We start from the raw sequence: 26619 nt of genomic DNA on the forward strand, positions 1-26619 counted from the left end.
GGGGGCATAGCAAGGGTCTGAGTGCGGTCTGCAAGAAAGGAGGTAAACCAAGCCAGGACTGATCCAGAGATCCCGATTTGTGCTAGACGTGAGAGGAGAATAGGATGGTCCACTGTATCAAAAGCGGCGGACAAATCCAGCAGAATCAAAGCTCCGACTCCACCTGCGTCCGCAAGTCTAGACATGTCATCTTGCACTGAGACAAGCACACTCTCCGTTCCCCTACCAGGTCTGAAACCTGCCTGGGCAGGATTAAAGATCTTAGAGGATTCCAGAAAGGAGGAGAGAAGGGGCGTGACCAGAGATTCCAAGAGCTTAGACAAGAACGGGAGCAGGGATATGGGGCGAAAATTAGAGGGGATAGTAGGATCAAGGGACGGCTTCTTAAGCAGGGGAATAACCCTAGCCGATTTAAGTTCCGGCGGGACCAGACCAGACTGGCATGAGTTATTAATAGCCATTGTGACGTCAGACAGGATGTCTGGGGCAATAGTCTTCATCATACTTGCCGGAATGGCGTCCTCTGGAGAGGAGGACTTAATTTTAAGAATCGCTGCTAAAACCTCTGCCTCAGTAAATAGAGGAAAGGTGGGCCAGCTGGCCGGGGGGTCAGTGGAGGTGAGTGGCACAAAGCTAGTAGTGCCGGAAGGTTGCGTGGCGAGAGATGTGGCGATGTTAGATCGTATCACAACGATTTTCGTAATAAAAAACGATGCCAGGTCATTGCATAGCTTTTGCGATGGTTTGACCATCGAGGTGAGGGGTTCAGAGGAGGAAAGTGATTGAACAATAGAAAATAGTGTTTTGGGTTTACACAGAGCACTTTCAATTTGTTGAGCGAAGAAAGTAGCTTTAGCCAGCTTAACATTGGCTAGGTAGGTGGAAAGACTGAGCTTGTACAGGTCTTTAAGCAAAGGGTTGTAGCTAGCCCGCCATTTGCGTTCGGCTTGTCTGAGTAGCAGGCGGGCGCTTTTTAGCTGATCAGTAAACCAGGGCTGAGAGAGTAATCTCCGACTCTGGGTAAGTTTAGGTGGAGCGAAAACATTAGCGGCGGAAAGCAGCGATGTTGAGAGCGTGGATAGAGATACCGGTCCCAAGGAGGTGCACTTGGAAACGATACAGGCACCGAGTGCCTTGGGGTCAACTGATCGCCAAGAACGGAGTAACGTCTTGGGGGGGCGAACTTTACAGACAGGGGTGGCTAGAATAAACGGGCATGAAATCAGATGGTGATCAGACCAAGTCACTGGCTCAATAAGGCCAGGGCCAAGTAAAGCATCATTGGCAAATACCATGTCTAGAGTATTTCCATGCAGATGGGTGGGTGCTTGGAGCAATGGGCAGAAATGAAGATCAGAGAGGCTATCTAAAAGCAAGTTTAGTTCATCTGATCTTGGAGGGTTAAAATGCAAATTAAAATCACCTAATACCACAAGATTGGTATACTGCAGGTTTAGGGCGGCAATAAGGTCAGCTAAGTCTTTCCCAAAAGTTCCCATAGGGCCTGGGGGGCGGTAAATAAGCAGGAGGTGGGTGGCACATGATGTCGATAGCTCGCATCGGCAGAGGAGGGCTTCCATACTAAGTGTATGCGAGCAAGGTATCCGGCTCACCGTGTACTTGTCTCTGAAAATAACTGCAATGCCTCCACCGCGCTTGGGGGGGGGGCGATCATAGTGAATGATGCGGTAGTTGGGGGGGAGAGCTTGCACTACTGTAGGTGCCGAGCTCGGTGTCAGCCAAGTTTCAGTTAGGCATAAAAGAGCTGGTTGCCTATTAATTAACAGGTCCCAGATTTCACCCGAGTGAGCAGGAAGGGACCTTGTGTTAAGCAGGCACAGAGTAGGGTTATCCAGCGTGGGCTCGTTGCTAGGAGTGCTTCTGGTGGGAGAGGGGGTGGGTGGGGTTGTGTTATGGTTCCAGCCAATTGGCCATCTGGTGCTGGGGTGGGCTAAGGAAATTAATACATTTCTATCTAGGTAGCCCTTCCAGCACGCCCCTGCACGGACGGGCACAGACGGGCTTGCCTTAAGCGCGCCTTCGGCGCGCTGGCGGCGCGCCCGCTGCGCCCGCCCGCTGCGCGGGCGGCCGATCCAGCACATAAGTGCCTGGAGCGGTATGAAAGCGAGGCGGGAGGCGGAGGCTGAGCCCAGGACACAGAAAGAGGACTGGTGGGTCGTCTGAGCCCAGAGGATCCCCTCAGCACTGCCGGAGGAATAAGCAGTCGCTCAGAACCTTCAGACATTCAATACCTTCATACATCCAAACATGTCAAAACATACTGCTGCACAGTTGTTATGCCAGGAAAACAATAATAAAATCAAAGCACAATACTTTAAACAGATGGTTAAAAGCCGATTTTGGGAACTGTCCTCGAGTGGAGCAGCTTCCTCAATGCGCGCGGGCGGCCGATCCAGCACATAAGTGCCTGGAGCGGTATGAAAGCGAGGCGGGAGGCGGAGGCTGAGCCCAGGACACAGAAAGAGGACTGGTGGGTCGTCTGAGCCCAGAGGATCCCCTCAGCACTGCCGGAGGAATAAGCAGTCGCTCAGAACCTTCAGACATTCAATACCTTCATACATCCAAACATGTCAAAACATACTGCTGCACAGTTGTTATGCCAGGAAAACAATAATAAAATCAAAGCACAATACTTTAAACAGATGGTTAAAAGCCGATTTTGGGAACTGTCCTCGAGTGGAGCAGCTTCCTCAATGCGCGCGGGCGGCCGATCCAGCACATAAGTGCCTGGAGCGGTATGAAAGCGAGGCGGGAGGCGGAGGCTGAGCCCAGGACACAGAAAGAGGACTGGTGGGTCGTCTGAGCCCAGAGGATCCCCTCAGCACTGCCGGAGGAATAAGCAGTCGCTCAGAACCTTCAGACATTCAATACCTTCATACATCCAAACATGTCAAAACATACTGCTGCACAGTTATTATGCCAGGAAAACAATAATAAAATCAAAGCACAATACTTTAAACAGATGGTTAAAAGCCGATTTTGGGAACTGTCCTCGAGTGGAGCAGCTTCCTCAATGCGCGCGGGCGGCCGATCCAGCACATAAGTGCCTGGAGCGGTATGAAAGCGAGGCGGGAGGCGGAGGCTGAGCCCAGGACACAGAAAGAGGACTGGTGGGTCGTCTGAGCCCAGAGGATCCCCTCAGCACTGCCGGAGGAATAAGCAGTCGCTCAGAACCTTCAGACATTCAATACCTTCATACATCCAAACATGTCAAAACATACTGCTGCACAGTTGTTATGCCAGGAAAACAATAATAAAATCAAAGCACAATACTTTAAACAGATGGTTAAAAGCCGATTTTGGGAACTGTCCTCGAGTGGAGCAGCTTAATGTTGAAAGTACCGAATTAGTAACATTACTGATATCAACTTAGAAGTAAAGGGCTGTCCTTTGTAACCTATTATCATACTGTACTAATTTATAAGCAAGATTAAATATCCACTTTTTTAACAGATTGTAAATGTGAGCAACAAACTGTTCATATACTTAGACAACCTGATGCCCGACCACATATAAATATATACTGTTTCATATGTCATAAATACCAAATTAGTAACATTGTTGATATCAATCCAGAAGTAAAGTGTTGTCCTTTATGACCACCTACTGTCTTGTAACATATCACAAGGTTGTACTTATTAAGAAGCAAGATGTATCACTTGCCTTCTAATAGATTGTAAATGTGGGGAATAAATTGTTCATACACTTAGGCAACTTGATGCCATGTCGAATCTTGTAATATCGATAAAACCTACCACTTGAAGATTTAGGCTCCTGCAACTTGATATAAATATTCAATTGGTTAATGTAAAATAGTGATACCTATGGGAATGGAGCTAGACACAACTCAAAATCACATTCAAAAGATTAGCCAAAGTGATATCAGATTGGACAAAATGTGTATTTCTTTACAATGCTATTAACACATAATAAGATTCTGGACTCAGACAATCCAGTTGGAATATAAAAAATGAGTATGACAAGAAATGTGAAATTGATTGCGCTCTAACAGTGTGACGTCATCGACAGTAGACAATGCTATGACATCATCACATAGTTCATGTTATATAAATAGATGTCCATCTTTGATTTAGATTTAGAACAGGCAGTCAGGATAAACAGTTAGGATAAACACTAAACCATGCAGAGTCCCTCAGAACTTCAGGGTAACTATACTTATGATACTGAGGTCCCTTGCTAACCACATGCCAATTATATAGACTAATTATACCACAACCATGCAGAGAATTTATTTAGCCAACAGCCGGTGTTAATGGCCACATTTTGAACATTTTTAAACAGTCAGCTATGCGCATTAATCTGATGACAGCGATAACACCACGTCAAGACTAATATCCACTCCAATAGGAACTGCTGTCTTAAAGGTGAGTACAGAGTTATCTTACAAATATTATAGTCAGATTAGGCATAGATAACGTTAGAACGGATACCTCTGACATTCGCCCCATTTGTATTTAATTTTTCAAGGTAGAGTCACATCATTTTCCGTGAGCATTACTATATTAGATAAGAGTATTTTTTATAAAGATATCAATACTATGAGACATCCAAAGCTTACTTGGATCGGTAAGCATCATACTAGAACACATGAAACTAGACGTTATTTTTCACAAGGCACGAGAGAATATTTATACACTAGAAGTGCATAATTTAAGATACCCAATTGGAAATCGATCTTGAGAAGTAGCATGGCATGAGCTAGCCATGTGATAAAAGATTTGACTCCATGTGAGATTTGATATAATGATCTACAGCCCTAAATGTAGTGAAAAGGATTATATATTTCTTTACATATTGTTTAGAGAACATTTGAAAAATTGAAGACTTGTAAGGATATTATTTTGCTCCTGATGAAGGGAATGACCCAAAATGCGTTAAGCAATCTTTTGTTTTGTTTTTGCTTTGCTCTTCCAAACTTATGTATTAAATATTGTATGTTCATCTCCTAAGACATACCTGAAATAATTTCTGGTGAATTGATGGGAACTACTTTAATTAAGTAGAATCCTGACTGTCCTTATTGACAATAATAATGGTGTGCAGGGGATGGGAGTGTCCATCACTAAATTACACTGTTTTCTTTTCTTGCCCCAGGAATTACCTTGGCACTGTTGACGCTCCCTAGACAAATCTCTACTGTGCTTTAATTAGACCGGAAAGCTCCCTTGTAATTGTTTTCTGGCTTCTACCTTCCTGATGCGATTTTCTTCTGCCCCCTTTTATCTCCATATCATTCCAGTCCTTCTCCAATATCCACCGGGCCTGGCACTATTTACTCTTTCTGCTTGGCTATATCTTCTTATGACCATCTCTCAGTGGCACTGTGGACTTTGTAAATTGACTATGTGTGTCTTTGTAACTGTGGGCCCCTCCAGTGACACCTGCAACATATCCCCATCTGTGGTCAAGTCCATGTGCTGTCAAGACGGTTATCTGATCACCACGATATGCTCCCTCATGCTAGGTAGACAGGTTCCTTCTATTGCAGTCCATCCTTACGTTGACTAGCTGGTGGCCGGAGGGATTTACTTTGTGTTTCTGGTATTGTCTTGGTGATTTTTGTGCTAATTAAAATCACCTAGGACTATAAATTACGCACCATCTTCTGGGAATTCCCCTAATAACATAAACGAAAGTGCCGTCAAGGCCTCCTCCAGTTGTTCTTTATCTGGGCTAAGGTAAACGTTCACTAAGATACACTTAGTGTATAGTACCTCTGGTGCCTCCTGCCAGGTCAACATTGCCACCAACATGTCCACTCTATCAATTTCAATATTTTGAATGGACACCCCCTGTGATCGCTTGATGGCAGTCAAGAGGCCACCAAATGGCCTACCCTTGAGGCCTTGTAATGCTTTAGTGTAGATCACTTCAAATCCCTCAATAATAGGGGTGTCCTGGAGCAGTGTCTCTTGTAAGCACACTATATCAAATGTCACAAAGAGGTCTCTAGAGTTCCAGGAGGCAATTGACCAGTTGGAATATTATGTACAGTGTGCTTGCTCACCATCTTGTGTCCGGGGCCAAGCTCCTGTGACCCCTGTGTAACATGGGTCCTGTGTATAACCCCTCGAACTATACATGTCTGAGACTTGGGCACCAGACAATTCACATACCCTCCTGCCCATATCTGAATAGACTGGAGCCAGTCTCGAGAGTATTGACGGCCCAGCATTAGTGACTTCACATCCCAGTGCTAGAAAACTCTTTTTCTGCCATAATGACTTCCTTTGTTATAAACAACCTCAAATGAAGTTTTACCTTATCGCAACAATTCTCATCTATAAATTCCACTGTCATAATATCACCTGTGGTCAAAAGTCGAAAATTAGGAATTTCATGCATCAATGCCAGCGTATACTGTCTATTTAAGGGATATCTGTTGGAACTCTCAAAGAGTCGAGATAGGTAGATACACATTTGATTGTTTACCGGCGTGGGTTTCTTTAGTGGCCATTTACGCTCTTGTGGTTCAGGAATGTTAAATTTGATCCCGGGAGGGCCAACTCCGTTTTCACAGCCCGTATCAGGCATTAATTGTTGACTCTTTGGTTGACCAGAGCCTATTTCTTCAATTGTTTTGGGCAACAAAACTGGCATATCTAACTGAATTTCACCCCCGGGGCATGTGCCCCCCTTAGGTCCTTTACAATTACTGGTTTTGAGAATATAGCATAAAGTTTTTCCTTAGGGGGTTGCCCATTAAGCCCCTTATTCAGGGCGGTCTTAACCAATGCTTTTACTTTTTGCGGACCCACCAAAGGAGCCGTATCCCCCTCTCTCAATACACAGCATTTCCCAGCCCCTTTACCCATACAAGTGTCTGTAGTTGGGAGCCCCTCTACTTCTTCCAAAATCACCTCAGCCTCAGTCACCTCGTCTACTGGGTAGACAGAGATATTACTCAAGTCGAAGGAGGGACTATCCCCCTCTTCATCATTTAACCCGGGCACTCTAGGTGTGGCTTGATTCATCGCCACACTTTTACTAATCTTACCCAAGTTAGTTGAAAAAAAATCTCTTTTTCTTTGGTCCAGGGCCGACTTATCAGCGTGTACTTGCTTATCAACCTCTAATCTCAAATTTCGCAGAAACTTTCTTGATCCTTTATTATTTTGTTAATTTTTTCCCCAGAGATTGAAATTTGCCTTTTATTACAGGGTCTTTATCACCCTTTTGGGTCTTCTTGGGGCTACTAGTTATTACAGTGTGCCCCAAGCCCCTGGACACACTTGAAAATGATGCTGGTGGTGCAGTGTCTAGTGGAGCCTCTGGCTTTTCCCTGATGTTAACGGGTTCCACCACCACCTAGGCAGTTGTAGTACATCCTCCCTGTATTTGTGTGCTCCCCTGTTCAGGGTGAAATACCTTGCCCGGAGAGATGTCCCTCTTGCTCGGCAAAGTATTATAAATAGATACTGCCATCATATAGCCCTCCAGAAGGTGGACTTTATTCAACAGTTCCTTAACTGATTGTCTCAAGTCCCGAATTTCAAAGTTAAGTGTCTCATAGCCTCTGTCCATTTGAGTCTAGGATTCGGGCCAATATGGGGGAAGGACAACTCCTCCACAACTGGGGCTTGTACCTCCTGCTCCCCAGCCCCCTCCCTCACATCCCTAGGGACACCTTCCAACACCTCAGCACCGTTTTTACTCTCACCCTTCCAATCATAGCCCTGTAGGGCAGATCGTATAGGTGATCATCCCTCTTCAGCAACCATAGACATCCCCAGGTGTTGGCACAGCCTTACTTCCTTTTGACCAGTCTCCTGAGCCAGAACCTCCGGACCAAACCAGTAATTATTTTTAAAATCCTGTATCCTCTTTGTCAACTAACTCATAAGAGAATGCTGGTGCCAACATTGACATATCAGATACCAAATCTCCCTCCACCTTATTCGCCCCTGTAACCATTGTCTTAAGATTTTCCTCAATATTAAATAGGGACTTTCTTATATTAGCCAACGCCCCGCCTCCGTCGTCTCTTGTTTATCTAGCTCAAGGGAGGCGTGGTCTAGTACCTCCTTATCTAACAAGGAAATGCGGGTATTTGGCTTGGGAGAAACCACTAAAGATCTTTCTTCTGGGGAAAAAGATGTACCTAGCCTAGGTGCCGGACTTCTTAGCTGAGTAGCCGTCAAACCCGGCATAGATACCAGGCTTTTAGACTGAGACAGCGTCTCACCCCTACCCCGGGCCCAGAGGCTGATTACACCCCTGGTTCCTTGGTGGAGCTGAACTAGTGGGCGAGGGGGACCCTTACTTCTTAGTGTGACTCCCATTGTCTCCAAATAAGTGACCAGAGAAAAATTAGCCTCAATCACCAGTAAACCCAAGAACTCCGGACCCGATTACCAGGTACTACTACAAGTCCTTGTTACCAATCTCCGCCCCGTATCCTCGCTCTCTACTTCTTTACTAATTCCAATTGCACAACTCGAGTCCCGGATTACACTAAAGTCCCCAGAGCACAGCTTCAGCCGTATTGTGCAGACTAGTAAGGAAATTAAAAATAGTATATAATAAATTGTTTTGAATACCGTCCCCTAAAATGCTAGTGTAGTTGTTAAAAATGATTATACAGCAAAAGGTGATAAATAAGTAAAAACAAAACCTTAAATTGAAACCTTCTAAAATGTACACATTGACTAATCCAAGACCTCATCCTTTGGTATCACAGACCTTTTTTAGAATAGCAGTTAAGGGTATATGCAGTGGTATCAAGCCACTTATATCAAACTCTAAAATCGAGGCTTGGGAACCTCTGACCCTACCCTATCTTAAAAACAGGATCAATCCGCTACCTGTGTCACAAGTAGGAATAAGCAATTAAATTGCAAAGAGCTCCGTTATTGCCAAATGCCAGAGCCAAAATAGTCAAATAATGGCTACTTAATTCACATCAATGATGGCTCCAGCCACAATACCACACGGCTTATTCCACCTACAATGTGTAAAAATATAATCTTAGCAGTGCTATTACAGAAAATTGTCAGCACAGGTCCTGGGGCCATGCAGCCTCCAGAGATTCTAATTTCTCCAGAGGAAAGGGCCCCCAGGCACCCAGTACCGACATGGTAAAAATTAGTAGGTTATTTAGCTGCCTTAATATAACGAATCAGCCACCTATATCAAAGACACTTAGACCGGTTCACACTCGATCATAAACACAGGGAGCTCCAAGGCTGCTGCCCGCAGTCATTCCCTAGTAATGCCCAAGGCAACCCGCACTGATTCCAACACACTGCGGTATAGCCAAACCAAAGGGCAAACACAGACAGCAGTATAACAGTCCAAAGTTTCCAGGGGGAGCTCAAAGGCAAGCCCGCAGTCACTCCACAATATCTCTGCCAAGGCCGAACAAAAGCAAATTCCAAGGCAGCCAAGCAAGATTCATGATGTTATACAACGTTAAGCCTTCAGCTATGTGTAAGGCAGCAACACACACAGTTCTTGTGCCACGACGCAACTGGCAGGTAGTGACTCCTTCGGTGAAAAAAACTGGATACAATTTGCTCACTTGTGCTTGGTATGCCCCTTTGTGTGGGGCTCCTAAAGGGATATCCAGCAAACAGAGCCTGAGACGTTAGTGGCAACGTGTCTGGTGTCCAGCAGCGAGCACTGGACACCAGACACACTGCTTCACAAACTGCGCTGCGTCCGCGCCGGTGTTGTGAATATATGCTGCTTCCTGTGATAGTTCTCCTCCCAGTTAGTAGACAATAAAAGTGGACTTCAACTACTAAAGTCACTTGCCGGAGTCTAGTTGAGATTTATAATTGTAGCCAAGCCAAACAGTGTTTACTGCAGAAGTATGTCAGGAGAGAGCCTTCCACCAGTGACACCAGACATTCTCTTCACACACCGCTAATCTTCAATGTTTCTTCTTTTATAAGCCTGGGGAATGGAGAATGCCAGGATGCAGCAAGCCCATAGACTAACATTGGATCAATAACTTGCATTGGTGTCTGCTCTAACTCTATCCCACACATGGCCACACTTGCATCCTGACTAGATATTACATAATATGTTCTCTTCCCTGATCATCTTCTACCCACTCATCTGTTTGCCGATCTACATACCTCCTTGAAGCTGCACAACACAGTTGTTAGGTTTTGAAGGGTTAAGGACTCTGATGCCTGGCAGCTGTTGCAGTAAATCAAGCACATCAGTACAACCCAAGTCTCTGCTGAGCTCCTCTAGGTCTGTTCCATGTTCTTTCTTTACAACCTCCTTCAACTTCCGCAGCTTCAGGCCAGTGGCGAAAGCACTGAGAGTGTTGATGAGTAATCCCTGTGCCATCTGGAAGCCTGCAAAGCAGAGATGAGAGTTACAAAAGTAGTTGAGCTTTTGGATCACCACTTCTGCTTCCAGTCTGGCAAAAGGCCATCAATCTCAGTAGGTTAAGGCAATTGTTGTAGCTTGTGTATCCTGGAGTGGGTAACACAGATGGATGGGTTAAACTGTGATCAGAGATATGAAAGCCACCAAGGTTGACTCTCCCTTGGATGCTTACAAGCTATATATGTGTGTATGTTTTTATGCATCTATAAAGAGAAAGGGCATTTCATATCTACTGATTCGCAGTACTAATATTTAACCATTGGCAAACAGCAATGAAGAAAATATAACCTTTTTAGTTTTGGCTAATTTAGATCCCACTTTAGCACCACTTATTATTGTTATTAGGGTATTTATTGATTGAAATCTACCTTCGGGAAGCAACAGAGTGCTTTACAAATCATCGGGGGAAGAACAACGTGAGGGAAGCAGAGATACAAGGGAGTGGAAAGCTATCAATGGGGGAGGGCGGGCAATTTGGCAGCAAGAAATCTATAAGCAACAAGGGGAGTAAAAAGTCGGGAGCAGATCATCAAGTCTCAAGTAGGGTGGGGAGTGGAGAGTGTAGACAGAGGTGTTAGGGAGGAGCCGTTACTTGAAGAGGAGGGTCTTGAACTCCTTCCTGAAATGTAGAAGCAAAGAGGCAAGGGGTTCCAGAGTCTTGGGGCAAACACCTCCATTGTGTGAGATAATCTATTGCAATAGACGTATAGATGGGGGTTGTGAAGTCGATAGTAGATGTAGATCATGGGTGTTGTTTGGCTGTACTGCCATGTGCGTGAGTGAGCAATCATTTTATTGTCAGGAATTTTGGGTATGCTGTATTTATGTGTGCTGCACAATGGCCTGGATCTGTTACAATCATTTTCCACATGTACTCAATAATTATTTCACAGTGCTTGTGGAGATGTGGTTGTGCAGAGAGGAAAGAGAGTGAGCAGTGGACAGCATGACTGTGGGATCCTAGTGAATGCCCCGTCATTGAGGGTAAAATCAGTAGTTGCTTGATGCTGCCCACACCACAACCCTGTTGGATGTTGAGAAAAAACAGTCAGACTGCAGGATGGCTGAAACGAGGAGACCACAGCAGAAATGAGAATTTGAGGAGAGGAGTGAGCTGGGTAAGGCAGGGTGAGGACCTACCATGGGGAAAGAATCAGAACTGCCAGATGCCACATACTTCTGGATCCTGTCATACATGGAGAAGTAGCAGCAGAAAAGTAGCATGGCCGTGGGGGAGGGAGGAGGTCACATTTGGGGGCCCAACACTGAGATATCAGTGTACTTACTCTAAAGCTGTTCTTTGGAACGCCCAGAGGCACACTGGAACCAGTGCTTTCCCATGCTTCAGAAAGGTAGGTAGGCAAGCCATTTTTATATTGCATTCCCTTTCCCCCGTGCCGTTTTATCTCCTCTCGGGCCACCATGTTGTTTGTATTCTCACCCTTCCCCAGCGCTATGTGCATTTCACCCCTTATCGTAGGTGTGTCCTCCACTATACAAGAGCCAAAACGGTTGTCTTTGCCAATGCTTGTTTATAAAGCACTTACCCAAACTCAATTCCCTCCCGCCACCTGATATTGGCCACCTCAATTGTACTAGTGTTAATTCATTCCAGAAGAATGTAATGCTATGCAATAGGTATTTATGCTGCGACTTTCCAATAGTAGTGGTCTCCCAATGCAGAGTAATTTCCGAGTGTAGAATAAATGACTTCTGTGGCAACACCGGGACCGAAACCCATGACCTCCATGTTGCACACAGACCTCTGCACTGCACACACTAGCATACGGAGCTGCTGCGCTGACATTAACACTACAATTATGTCCACGGGCAAAAAGTGTGGTCTAAGAGCAATATGAGCAATAACATTATATAGTCCACTAGAGATATTGGAAGATATAACTGGGTAAATGACCCAATAAAGGCAAAATCCCAAGGGCGGTCAAGTGAGAAAAGGTTCCAAGCAAATAACAGAAATTATCTAGCTGAGGAGCAGTTGTTGATGTTCTGAAGCTTTCAATTTCCTAATGTGCTGCTAAGGGACATGTATTAATAAAGAGGTTTTATAATACTTCCGAAACAGAAAGTTCTAAGCTGCGGCTCTGAGGCAGTGTGTCTGTCGGTTTGATTACTTTTTCCCCTGATGAGCTCTAGGCATCCAAATCCTGGAGTTCACCTAGGGCATGGATGTGGATGTGCCTCTGGAGGACACTAAGCCCAACAAGCTAAAACCACATTCTCCATTTTCCCTCGGCAGGCAACCTGTCATAACTAGCTGCACTGTATTGGTTGGCAGCAGCCTTTGGTGAATTTCAATGCACACACCATGACTGTCCCCCAGGATAAGCCTAAAGAATATCTCAGAGATACATGTTTCGAGGTCCTGCAAAAAGGCCATGCCCCTATGAAAAACTGTGTTACGTGTTACTGGTCTTGGCAAACATGGTCACAGCTCTGAAAGGCCACAATTTCCCATGGCTGCTAAGACCAAGACAAGTTAAGACCAGTATTAATGGTCATTTGGATTCAAGGTTGAATCTACATATATGTTGCGATCCACGACTGTGCAAACAGCACATTGTGCCTTTTGCCATGCAGTGGTCACAATGCATGATTGCAGAAAGGGCTGCAAGGCCCATTCTGCAACACCAAATATGTTACCACAAAAACAGCTGCCTTGCATTGACAAATGGACAGTACCACAAATGAGAGAATCCCTATTGCCCATGTGCATGCATACATGCATACATTAATAGGGCCTGTGCAAGGACCCCCATGCCCTTGGTGTGTGATGTTCATATGTGCCACTCAGGAGATGAGGTCAATGCATAGAGCATTCCGAAGATCCTCTTTGTAAAGGGGAGGGGACAGTGCCAGGGTATGACGTTACAGACGGCTATCACCATGGTATAGACGAAAGATGGGGCTATCCTAGTTCCAAAAGACGGCTGCTCGCACCTGTTCAATCAGTGACTGTACGGCAAGACCCACATAGTGATTGTTAGCTAAAGGAACACAAAAGGACACCTTGGGACAGCGCTCTGAATGTGCTAGGAGACACCTGAGCATGTTTAATCGAGTGGTGCGTGCACTTGTCGCTCTGTTCAATGTGCTGCTCCATTCTTTAGTGCTGCCACCCAGGAACCACTATTCTATTTTTGGTTAATGGGGGACACCTGTGGGCATTTCCCGACAGAGCCTGTGGGTCCTTTTGCGAGGTGAGGTGTTGGGCTCTATCAAACTAGTGCCACCTGATTGGAGCAGGGCCTCTTGTCCTCACCATATTTTGCTTCTTGTCAGTTTGCTTTCCTCCATAAAATTTACAGGACTACTACCAGAATGCAACAAAAGAAAACGAGGATTAGGTAAAGTACTTGCACCTGACATGGGACAACCTTAATTCTCTGCTATGAACCTTACCTGGAAGGCTATGGTTGGAGGGTGATGGGGGCCCCAGAACCACTGCAGATTTAAGGCCTTCTTCAGAGGACAGCTCCTTCTCCCCGAGGAAGAGATATCTGTGTCGGGCCAGACATTTACATTTGATGAGTGGCTCCTGATCAGCTTCTTCCACCACCACCAGCTGGTCCCTCATGTCATCGAACAAGCGCTGTAGGGAACTGTAGCCATAGCGGGAGAGGACCAGCGGGTAGCCATGGGTGCTTTGAAAAAGTCTGCGGAAATCTCCAAAAGAGAGTCCTCCTGGTGTCTGAAGCGCAACCACCAGCATTTCGGATTCCAGGATGTGGTCCATGGTCCATCTATGAAAGCTAAGAATACATTGTTGCATGAAAACACAGGTAATGATGTAGGAAAGGCTAAAGAATTACAGCAAAGCCAACAAATGTACCACACTGTGATGAATGTGCTTTCTGTGATCATTAATCTGACGGAATGTGGCTTAAGCCGAATCTTTGTTTGAGAGGAATTCAACAGGGTTATTTTTAGTGCACCATTGAAGTCAAAAAGTACATTTGTAAAAATAAATATGCAGTTCGAAAGTGGTAGATGTGCAGTTGGAAAAAATGGAACAAATTAAGCATTTATTTTAACAACTCAAAAGATAGGTATAGGCTAAAAATGTATGTTTAAAAATGCAATAAAAGTGTAACTTTGGGATTTGTATTTCTTTTTTTGTTTTGAAACACTGTCATGTGTTAAAGGGTACACTGATTACGAAGACATTTATTATATGCAGTTGAGGCGCGTGCATTGTATGCATTGTCCTATTACAAAGTAATCTATTACTTTGTGAATAGATTCATTACTTGAAACACAAAACTGGGACATGCAGTTTGTTGAACCAGCATATTCCTGTATATTGGGTCTTGTGTAAAAATATGCAAGACAAATTGTATAGGGCCAGGATGCACTCAGTCGTCATAGTAAAAGCAACTTTATCAAACCATATTAAAACTTGTGTTTACCCGGAACTTCTCTCTCTACGTTCATTCCTAGGCAGCTAACACCTCACCACACCCTTGCCAGTACCCTTAATGCACCCTGTTTCTCATGGCTTAGTTCTGTCTCACATAAAATGATTCTTCTTCTTATACAGCTAATTCAAAACCGCAGGATTTGGACTCTTTCTACCACTATGATATTATGCATTTCAGAAGACAGTAAATAGTTACTGCCCTGATTTGATAAAGGCATACTAAGAATGCCGAAACGTGTCATCTCAAAGGGCCACATTAAAGACTTAACACATAAAACAAACCAGCCTTCGGAAACCAATGGTTTTCTGTTTTCACGACTAGTTGGACCTCTAGCCAACTTGCTGTCCAGGGCGAAACACTAGAATGCAGTTTCAAACTGTCCGTACTGGCACAATGCTGTGTAACCAGCCTGCCGTGGTCTGAGAGCCCACTCACCACTGGCCCTGTGTTTTGATAAATAGAAGTGAGGTGGTACGAACAGAACGCCTGCAAGGGGCCATACTAGACTAACCATATGAATGATTTTCTGATAGAAGATTATCATTCCAAGATGGACAGTCCAGTATACTTCTTTTGTACTCTTTCAAAATACCTCTGTGAGAGTGGGGAAGGGGAGAAATAGCACCAATGAGTGTTCCTGTCTGCTTTGCATTAAATTACAAGAGCATTTCAGGAATACAACAGTGATCAGAGATCTCTATATTTGATAAACAAGTCTGTGATAAAAGAATTATTATGTATGAATCTTTAAATACATAACAGACACATGGCGTGGTGCTCACATCACTGTTCACAACACACAACCTAACATTAAAAGGTTTGTAACCATGAACCATACGTACTCATTCGAACAGCTTACGTTTTTGGATAAGAGTAAAAATGGCTGCAACATCAACCACTCAAATGAGGTATAATGGCTCTTTTGCTTCATGTTTCTGGAGAATTGTAGATGAGGAAGGGCTGGGTCTCAGTGTGACCATGCCCAGCCCCAAAATAGAAACATCTTTAGGGAATAGTATCTATAGACAGGAAAGGTGCCCTAAAAGAGACACCCAATAAACAATTGTAAGCCCCAGCCCCAAAGAGGCCCTAAAAGATAGGGGGTTATGGAAGTGTATAAATAAATAAAGACAAGACACAGGGCCTCATTACAAGTATGCCGGTCCGGAAAGAGCGGTGCCGGTAGCACCGTACCAATGCCGTTTTCCGGACCGGCACATTCAGAGTCGCAAATGCGGAAACACTGTTACTGCAAAGTGACACCCACAGCTCCACCGCATCCGGTAGCACTGTGACTGTAAACTGCGGAATGAGTCAATGGACGTGCCTGAATTACCGGCCCAGCGTAAGTACGGGCACATTCAGAGTACCGCCTACACAGAAAACACCACCATAAAAATGCCAGTGAATACCGCACCTGTAATATCGGCACGGCAGACCAGGCGTTAAACAGTGCCAGGTGAAAAGCAACAGGCCCCAGCTGCACACCATTGACCACTGGGAATGTACAAAATGTCCACACCTACACCCAACCCACCTCCCAACACAACCATGCTGGCAGTCGCTGTAGCAGCAATTGGGCTAGGGAACCTGCAAGGAGGGATTGAGAATGAAGCAGCAGAGAGGCAGAGAAGGTGGTGGAGGTGCAGGTGGTGAATGAGGAAACAGTTGGCCATGCATAACATCAATGACCACACAGTTGACCACACAGGTAGCCACCAATACCCTGCATCAGGGCCTCGCCTTGGAACCTGACCCCAAGCTACATCCACACCTTGTACCGGCTTGACAGGGAGACCATAACATTAATTGTCACCCTCATTCATGACGATATTGTCACGCCGCCCTCATTGGGGTCCACTTACCTGAAGCGGCGCGCCCCATCCTGGAGGATGTACCCGCGCTTTTGCTTGGGGGCTCCAGGGTTGTCCTGGTCCTCGGGCGCTTCCGGGTTCCCTGGGCGTGCTGGTCTGCGCATGCGCGGGCGGCCGTTTCGCGTTCTCCGCGCATGCGCACTGCACGGGGCACTTGGTTTGGACAGCCTTGCGGTCCACACCTCTCTCCAGGCTAACCAACGCCTGGGAGACAGCACGGCTTGCGTTCCAAGCCTCCCAGGTGTTGGTAGCCCTATTTAAGGAGCCCGGCCATTCATTCAAACCACGTCTCAACGCGGTTTGAATTGGATCGTGTTCCTCGCCGGTTCCTTGTGCCTTCCTTGCATGTTACCTGATTCCCGTTCTTTCTTGTTCCTGGTACCCTGCTGGTACATCCCGTGGTTCTGTTGTCCTGTCCTCTCCTCTCCTTGTCCTGTGGTTGGGGCTCCCTATTCCTTCCTTCTAATTGGGTGGTTCCCTTTCTGTTCCTTTTAGTTGGCTCTTGCCCCTTGTACCTTGTCTGCCTGCCCGCTCTGCCTCCCTCTACCTTGGTGCCTTCCTTGTGAGCCAACCTCTACCTTCCTCTGCCGGATCCAGCCTCCTACGAACTTCCACGGTGACCTGATCCTTGGGACTTCCACCTTCCGGATCCAGTCCTCCCTGGGCCTCAGCATCGTCATCTGGAAAGGCTCCCCCTGTCAGTGCTTGCACTGTCCTGACGCCACGCTAATCAGGGGAGAGCGCACCCGTGGCATTGGGAGCTGGTTCACCTCCAACCCGGTTCCACTCGGGCGGGAGCTGGGCTGGTTTCCGCGTCATCAACTACATCCCCGCAGGACTCCTGACAGCCTGGCATCATCTTCAAGGACCTCAACCGGACGAACAGGTACCCAACGTCCTCGTGACGCAGTCTATAACAGATTGAGACGCCTGCCTTCAGATACTTCGGACTCTGAGATGGAAGAGGACCCAGGTCTTCGTAATGAAGTACAAGCTCTTCGCGCTGAGATGACTGCACTCCGTCAGGAGAATGTGACATTACGTCAAATGGTGACACCGAACATTGGGGCAATTCCACAGTCTGAAAACACCATGGCTCACACCGCACCCATCAAATTTGATGGAGATCCCAGACGTGTGGGTGAATTCTGCAACCATTGTCGGATACATTTCCTCTACCGATCGACTCATTTCAATAATGATAAAGCCAAGATCAGCTACATATTGGGCAACTTATCTGGGAACGCTCTTGCTTGGGCTACACCCCTGGTTGTTACTAATAGCCCCATTCTTAGCGATTTCTTGGCCTTTGAGAAAGCGTTCTTGGAAGTTTTCCAGTCCCCATCAATTGATGGATATTCAACAGGCAAATACCGATAGAATAACTTATATCGGCCGTTTCCGTCAACTGGCGACTGATTCCCTATGGCCAGAGATAACACAGAAGACCTTGTTTCGCCGGGGATTAAGAGAGGAATACAAGGATGAGTTGTTGCACATTCCTGAACCCGAAGATCTTCAGAAACTTATTGAACAAGTTTTGAGGATAGACCAGAGATTGGCCGAGAGAAAGGGTGAGAGACGTCGGTTTGTACCCCAGGCCCTCAACCCTACCTACTGGAATGCCTTTACCTTCGGATTCCTCTACTGAGCCAATGCAATTGGGTGCAGTAAGAGGTCCCTTATCAGAAGAAGAGAAGAAGCGCAGGAGAAGTCTGCGATTGTGTCTATACTGTGGAGCTGCAGGTCACTATCTGGGTACCTGTCCTTTGCGTCCTATCAAGAAAGGGGGAAACTAGGAGACCTGTCGTCTACTGGAAAGGCTACGACAGGTCCTTCTTTGCTACAAGACCTTTCTTGTGCCAGTACGGCGTTTCCACCTATGCTGCCAGCCGTCTTGATGATTTTGAAAATCAGTCTAAAGTGGCAGGATAAGACAGTTGATGTCCATGGTTTGTTGGATTGTGGGGCTTCCGGTAACTATATTGATGAGGAATTCACCATCAACAGCGGCATACCATAGCTTACCAGAAGAAAGGCGATACCAGTGGAGGTCATTGATGGTACGCCTTTATCTTCCGGACCCATACGGTTGCATACAGTTGGCATGCTATTGCGAATCGAGGGTCATGAGGAGAGAATTGCTCTCGATGTCATCAAGTCGCCTTCATATCAAGTGGTGTTGGGATTACCTTGGCTTCTGCGACACAATCCCTCAATCAATTGGGAGTCCCGTATTCTAGTGTTTACCTCTGCTCTTTGCCTTCAAGAATGTTGTGGTTCCGGCCCGTCACTGAAGTCACTAACCTCAACACCTCTTACTTCTGGTAAGAACCCATCTGGTTTGTGTTCCTTGTCCCAGATTCCACATGCATATGCTGACCTGAGGACCGTGTTTTCTGAGCCTGGAGACATACCCCTTCCACCTCACAGATCTTTTGATTGTTCCATTGACCTGATCCCGGGTGCGGTGATCCCTCATGGGAAGGTTTATTCCTTGACTCAGACCGAAAGACTGGTACTTCGGAACTACTTGGACGATTGTGTCGAGAAAGGATACATCGTACCTTCCAAATCCCCCACGGGATTCCCCCTGTTTTTTGTGAAGAAAAAGGAGGGTACCCTACGGCCATGTATCGATTATCGTCAACTGAATGACATCACCTTTAAAGACAGGTACCCGTTACCTTTGATTCGGAACATCATGGAGTCGTTACGGTCAGCCAGAGTATTCACCAAACTAGACCTTCGCGGAGCTTACCATCTGGTCAGAATCAATGAGGGCGACGAGTGGAAGACGGCCGTTAAGACTCCATTTGGGCATTACGAATACAGGGTAATGCCCTTCGGGTTGTATAATGCCCCGGCCGTCTTCCAGCGGTTTATGGATCACATCTTCAGCGACTTGATTGGCATCTCGGTCTGGGTTTATCTGGATGATATCCTGGTCTTCTCAGATAGTCTGGAGGAACATGTTTTCCATGTACGTGAGGTTCTTCTACGTCTATCACAGAATCAGTTGTTCGCCAAAGCTGAAAAATGTTAATTTCATTGGAACAAGATGGAGTTTCTGGGGTATGTTATCAGCGAGGCTGGAATCCACATGGATTCTGATAAGGTACAAGCAATCCGAGATTGGAAACAACCTCACGACTTGAAGTCCCTTCAAAGATTCTTGGGATTCACCAATTTTTATCGGCACTTCATTCCTCAATTTTCTCGTGTCACGGCCCCGTTGACACGTTTGACCAGTGTCAAGATTCCGTTCCTTTGGGATTCAGAGGCGTCAGCAGCCTTTAACTGTTTGAAGACGGCATTCAGTCAGCTCCTGTTTTACGTCATCCCAACGATGAGATGCCCTACATCGTTGAGGATGATGCTTCCAACTTCGCTGTTGGCGCTGTTCTCTTACAGAAGCATCCTATATCTGACGAAGAACACCCGGTGGCCTATTTCTCACGAAAGCTCGCTCCTAGTGAACAGAACTACGCAGTCATAGAGAAGGAGATCCTGGCCATCAAGACTGCGTTTGAGGAGTGGAGGCACCATTTGCTGGGTGGTCGTTTTCCTGTAGAGGTCCGTACTGACCATCGCCACTTGCAGTTCTTTCGATCCTTGCAATGTCGCACCGCTCGACAGGCCAGGTGGGCCTTTTTCTTTTCTCACTACGACTTCAACATTTCTTACATCCCCAGCTCTCAGAACCTGAAGGCTGATGCCTTATCTCGCTCTCTGGAGAAGGAAGAGAAGGATTGCAGTTTGAACGCTCCATTGATTTCTCCTAAGCATTTTCTTTTAACGATTTCTCCTCATCTGCAGAGAATAGAACAAGAAACACTGGTTGACCCAGATCGAGCCGACATTCTGAAGCGACCACAAATCACTGAACGCAATGGTCTTCTGTTCTTTTTGAAACGACTGTACATACCGACGTGTTCACTTCGGTTAGACATCATTCAGGGGTTTCACGATTCGCAAGTCGGTGGTCATCGTGGCATCAAGGCTACTCAGGAGCTGGTTTCTAGACATTTCTGGTGGCCGGGTTGGGCCAAGGAGGTCAAGAGTTATGTGGATGGTTGTCCAATCTGCGCTCAGACCAAGATGCCTAGGAGAAAACCTTTGGGACTACTTCAGCCTACCGAAACACCGCCCTACCCATGGCACACCATCGCCACTGACTTTATTGTCGAGCTCCCGCCTTCTGAGGGCTACACTTGCATTATGGTGGTAGTGGATTGTTTCACGAAGTATGCACACTTTATACCTTTTTTAAAGATACCTACCTCCTCTCAGATGGCTCTGGCATTTCTACACAACATCTACCGACTGCATGGATTACCGGAGAAGATCATCTCAGATCGTGGCTCGCAGTTTCTCTCCTCCTTTTGGCATCAATTGTGCAATCATCTTGGTATCCGCAGAGCTTTGAGTTCTGGTTATCACCCACACACAAATGGACAGACGGAGAGAACTAACCAAACTCTTGAGCAGTACCTACACTGTTATGCCAATGCAACTCAATTCAACTGGGTGAAGAATCTCGATTTGGCTGAGGTGTCCTATAACAACGCAACGCATACTGCTACTGGTGTCAGCCCTTTCTTTTGCTCTACCGGGCTACATCCCAAGTTGGTTCCTTTTAGTCCAGTACTGCCCAGCGCTGTTCCATCTGCGGATCAATTGGTCTTCCACATCCAGAGGCAACACGACCTGGCCCGGGGTACCCTGGTTGAGGCACGGGAGCGCTTGAAAAAGCAGGCAGATAAGGGTCGGTCCACGGAGCCGGATTTCTGGGTGGGCGATTTGGTTTGGTTGTCCTCCAAGAACCTGCCAGTGCGAAATCTGCCCACCAAATTGGCAGCCTCCTACGAACAACCACGGTGACCTGATCCTTGGGACTTCCACCTTCCGGATCCAGTCCTCCTTGGGCCTCAGCATCGTCATCTGGAAAGGCTCCCCCTGTCAGTGCTTGCACTGTCCTGACGCCACGCTAATCAGGGGAGAGCGCACCCGTGGCGTTGGGAGCTGGTTCACCTCCAACCCGGTTCCACTCGGGCGGGAGCTGGGCTGGTTTCCCGCGTCATCAACTACATCTCCGCAGGACTCCTGACAGCCTGGCATCATCTTCAAGGTCCTCAACCGGACGAACAGGTACGCAACGTCCTCGTGACGCAGTCTATAACAGATATCAGCAGCTTGATAAATATACGGACTGCAATCCCCCCCTTGCTGAAGGTGGTGTTGGTACTGCACTTCCTTGCAACCGGCACATACCAACACACCGTGGGTGAGCTGCAGGGGCTGTGACAACCCTGTTTTTCAAGCGTTTTATTCCAGGTACTGGATGCACAGCTGCGCCATGTGGCAGACCACATCGCCCTACCCCGAACCCCTACACAGGTTAATGCCACAAAAGTGGACTTCCATGCCCTGGCAGGCATGCCCAATTGCCTCGGTGCATAAGATTGCACCCATGTGGAGTTGGTGGCCAGACATGCCATTGAGGCTGTGTATAGAAACCACAAACAATTCCACTCCCTCAATGTGCAGATGGTCTGTGATGCTGAGCACCTCATTACCCATTGGGGCGCACGGTTTCCAGCATCCACCCACGACTCAATGGCCTTGCGGAACTCCACGTTGCCAGGGTACATGGCACGGCACATCAGAGAGCACACCTGGCTGTTGGGTGAGTAGAATGACCAATGCATGACCTCTGTGGCAGGGGGAGGGAGGTAAATAGGCACTCACTAGAGTGCAACTGGCTGTTGGGTGAGTGAAATGACCAATGCATGACCTCTGTGTAGTGGGGGGGTGGGAGGGTAAATAGGCACTCACCATAGTGCATCTGGCTGTTGGCCGAGTAGGAATACGGAGTCACCTCTGTTCTACTGCTGGCCCCGCCTCCTGTCTACCCAGCAATCCTATAACTGTTACTCTACTTGCGAACCCGCGTGTGCAACCAAAGTGGATCCCAAGTGCTGTTTGGCTGTTCGGGTGTGTGGGCGCGGGTGCGGACATCCCTCCCTGTCCCCCTCCTTGCCTCTAATTATTGTGGCGTGTATTGTCACATATCTGTATGATTTGAACTGGAAATACAGAACGCTCGTATACCTATCTACGATCTTAGGTTACGGCTTGTGCTCCTGCAATCTCTGGCCGGGGCCGGCACCTTACAGATATTGTGAAGTTGATCTGTAATAAACTCATACAATGCACTGTAAGTTATTATCTGCTGGTTAACTCTCTTGTAGCCAAATTGTGACTCAGTGTTGATTCAGGATATAAGTAATATCGGATTGCCTCACTTGGGGCTGTAAGGAGCGGAACCTATGCAGTCATTTATTACGGGTCATCCATAGAACCCGTTTGGAAACGCTAAGTCCATTTTTAAATGTGCACTTAAGTTTTCTTTTTTCCCCCTGAGAATAAGGTTGATTAGCCTTTTTTATATATTGATCCTGTCCTACTGGGAAGAAAGGGCTCATCACCTCCTAATGAGCATGGCAGTCCCATTAAGGAGTGGCAAATTGCGAACCACCTTATCCATAAAAAATGAAATGCCTAAAAATAATACTGCTGATGCGATGAATATAAGTTTACTAGGTTATTCCAGTGACAACACTCCTGGGCCCCAGAATGTTCACCCTACATTCGGGATGCTCTCGCCCAACCCATAAAAACGATAAAAACAGAGCCTGTACAGAACTCTAATGAAAAAATCACTTTTTTTGGAGATTTTCTTCATAGTTATTCACTGTCCCCTGATGCACAATCAGAAAAGGGGACTGGGAATACATTTCCCCTCAACACGGTCTTGGATCCAGACTTGTCGATTCAACAGAGTTTCTTAAGTGTACATGAACGCTGTCTCCCATTGAGCCCTTTGCCTTCAAATAGAGGGATCCCCTCTAACCCTCTTTTGGATACATCAATGATGGCTCCAGTAGTAAGTGCTGAACTGGATAAGCGGATATAGTTTTCCTATGGCCCATCAACACCAATACAGCCGAGGCGTGGTGGCATTGATAATGCCCATTTCCATAAGTACAATCAGGAGAACTCATCTTTGACCCCTTGAGCTGATTTCCCCTTCTCACAACAGTTAGGAAACTTTTTGAGGAGGAATCCTGGTTATGGTGCACAAACTGAAACCTCTCTAAATCTGACTCAGAAGGACCAGATTTTAGAAAGCAGCTGCAATCATGTTCTAGTCCTCTTAAAACACATCCTTCCATAAACTCGCAGATCAAAGGGCGACCCCCTCCTTGCAAGCATCATTTTTGCAAGAGCATCAGGAAGCGGAAGTTACATTTCCGGTCCTGACGCATATTCTAAACCTTTTTGATAAGGGTCATGAACGCACCCATCAAGAAATCAAAGATTTAAATCTGAGGTTAGTGGACATCTAACAATAGTGAGCAAACATGAGGGTCTTACTTCTTTTTTTTTTTTTATTTTTTTTTTTATTTTTATTTTGTTTTTGATGCTAACGCATCTTTACAAAATTAATTTACAACACTTACAACCAATTACATTTCACATTAATACATATTATTTAAGAACTAGCATTTATATAAAGCAGGCATTTATATTCCCTTACTGTTCCTTAATCACAAACATATTCTTTACTTACACAAATGCCACAAAACCCGTCGCATCATAAAAACACATCGGACATAAAAACATAAAACGCAGAAGCACAGGGACTCAACAACGGCCTCAAAATGTCCCAACCACACAATTACCATCAACACAGAGAAAAAAGTGCGGACTCAATTATTTTCACTAATCGCACCGTTGCCAAAATTATGGAATTACTAGAGCCCCACATACAACGGGTCCAAATTAATTCTCTTCCCATATGGGTATTAGTAGTACTAAATGCTGAAATGTTTTTAACTCTCGCCATTTCAAAAACTGTACAGAACAAAAAAAGGTGTTTCAGAGTCTCTGTGCATTCAAGTTTTTTACAAAATCTGCAACTAATATCAACCTCTTCTCTATCTCTAGTGCCCCAATACTTGGTTCTTACTTTCGTGTGCAATAAGTCGAGTCGAAAGCGCATGTAATCTGAACGAGTTTCCGCACTCGGAATAAGCACAAGATATTGCTGCCGAGGCACCTGAGCGTGCCTAAAACGTGCATATTCAGAGAAAGAAGAGTAACTCGATATTTGAGTGCAAGTCTCTGCCCAGTCATTCAAAAAAACACGCTTATGTGCAATGTGAAATCTGCTTTGAAGATCTTCAGCAGAGATATTAATACTTTCAAGGACAGACAATGTACGCTGCTTAAAGTCAGCAATAGATCGCGGCTGCGATGCTCTTAGCATATGACAAAAGTCCTCATACAGTGAGTTTTCCTCTGGGAAACTCATTTTTAAATAAGTTTTCAGAAGACGCCATTTATATCGTGCTGCCAGTGAGTTTAGACCTAGCTCATGACGAAGTATTGCATTCGGAAGAGAAGAAGGAAGACATAGTGTTGTTTTCCATAACTTGGCTTGCAGTCTATTCAAAAACCTCGCTAAATCATTTAAATTCATATCTAAACCATAAAGAATGATAGATTCAACTTTTTTTGAATAAAATTCAAATAGTGGACTCAAAGAAAATTTACAAAGTTTACGACAGATAATTCGCATTTGATTCTGTAAAGGTATCACTTTTTCTGCAATCGCACGTTGCCAAAAGAGTGCAGATGAATTATTTGACAGATTATATCCCAAATAGATTATCTGGCCTGCAATTTGAATAATAGAGGACTCTAAGTGCCACTGAAACTTCCGAATCTTTTTTTTCGAAGAAAGTATCAGGATATTTGATTTTGAGGGATTTATAGTGAGATTATTTTTCCTACAATACAACACAAATGTCTCTAATTTATTTTGCAGCCCAGATTGCGTGCTATCAAATAGTAATATATCATCGGCATAAGCCAACCACGAGAGATGAATCTTTCCGCACTTTACAGAATAAGATTTAGAGGAATCCCAAATACCTTCAATGTCATGGAGGTATAAGTTAAAAAGCACTGCTGCAAGATTACATCCCTGTTTAACGCCAATTGCCGTTGGAATAGAATCTGTTAGAATACCTTTACTTGAAATGCGCACTCTAATGGAAGTGTGTTGGTGCAAAAGAGCAATGAGCGCTACCAAACTTTGTGGAAAATTGAGATTTATCATTTTTTTCCACAACCTATTACGAATTACAGAATCAAATGCTGATGATAAGTCGAGTGATGCAATAAAAATCGGACCATGTGCAGAATTATGAGCCTCCGCAAGTAAATGAGCAAGGACAGAAGCATTCAGCTGAGTCCCCATATTTTTTCTAAAACCCGTCTGTACTTTATTTAGAACTTTATCTGTTTTGATATGTTTCTCAACTTCATTAAGTAGAAGAAGGGCAAAAAGCTTGGCAGCGACATCAATAAGGGCAATTGGCCTAAAGGAATTGGGATCGGTGCAGGGTCCTTTTTTGTGTATGGGAATAATTATCGACTTAACCCAGGAATTTGGAAGAGCTTTGGATGAAAAAATAGATCTAAATATCCTCAAAAAGACATTGGCCCAAAAAATAGGGTCATCTTTTATGACACATGGCGGTAAGCCATCAGGGCCAGCACACTTCGACGGTTTCAGCTTCTCAATTGCTACTATGACATCGTTGAGCACCCACGGACAGTGCTCAGGTATATATTTCAATAGATATGACATATCTTCGTCACAGAAACTCGTCGGGAGACTATATTTCTGTTCAAAGAATGAAAACCATGTATTACCATCAATTGCAGGTTCCATATGGGCTATGTTTGAATTGTCTGGTGTTCTAAGCATTTTCCAAATATCACGAATATTGTGATTACATAAAAGCTGAACCATGTTTTGATTGTTAGATAAATGAAAAGCACAC

General features: G+C 45.5%; 1 protein-coding gene across 1 annotated transcript in view; it reads right to left on the bottom strand.

Annotated features, from left to right (window-relative positions):
- Positions 1-26619, bottom strand: part of LOC138526778 (uncharacterized) — a 281718-nt gene that overhangs the window by 210411 nt on the left and 44688 nt on the right. Inside the window, exons 2-3 of the mRNA XM_069637467.1 lie at positions 13807-14156; positions 10125-10352 (exon numbers count right to left, since the gene is read on the bottom strand). Of these exons, the coding sequence (XP_069493568.1) occupies positions 10125-10352; positions 13807-14156 (578 nt within the window). The remainder of the gene's footprint in view (positions 1-10124; positions 10353-13806; positions 14157-26619) is intronic.

Source organism: Ambystoma mexicanum, chromosome 1q (assembly GCF_040938575.1).
Source record: "Ambystoma mexicanum isolate Mex_15411 chromosome 1q, UKY_AmexF1_1, whole genome shotgun sequence".
In the NCBI taxonomy this organism is placed as follows: domain Eukaryota; kingdom Metazoa; phylum Chordata; class Amphibia; order Caudata; family Ambystomatidae; genus Ambystoma; species Ambystoma mexicanum.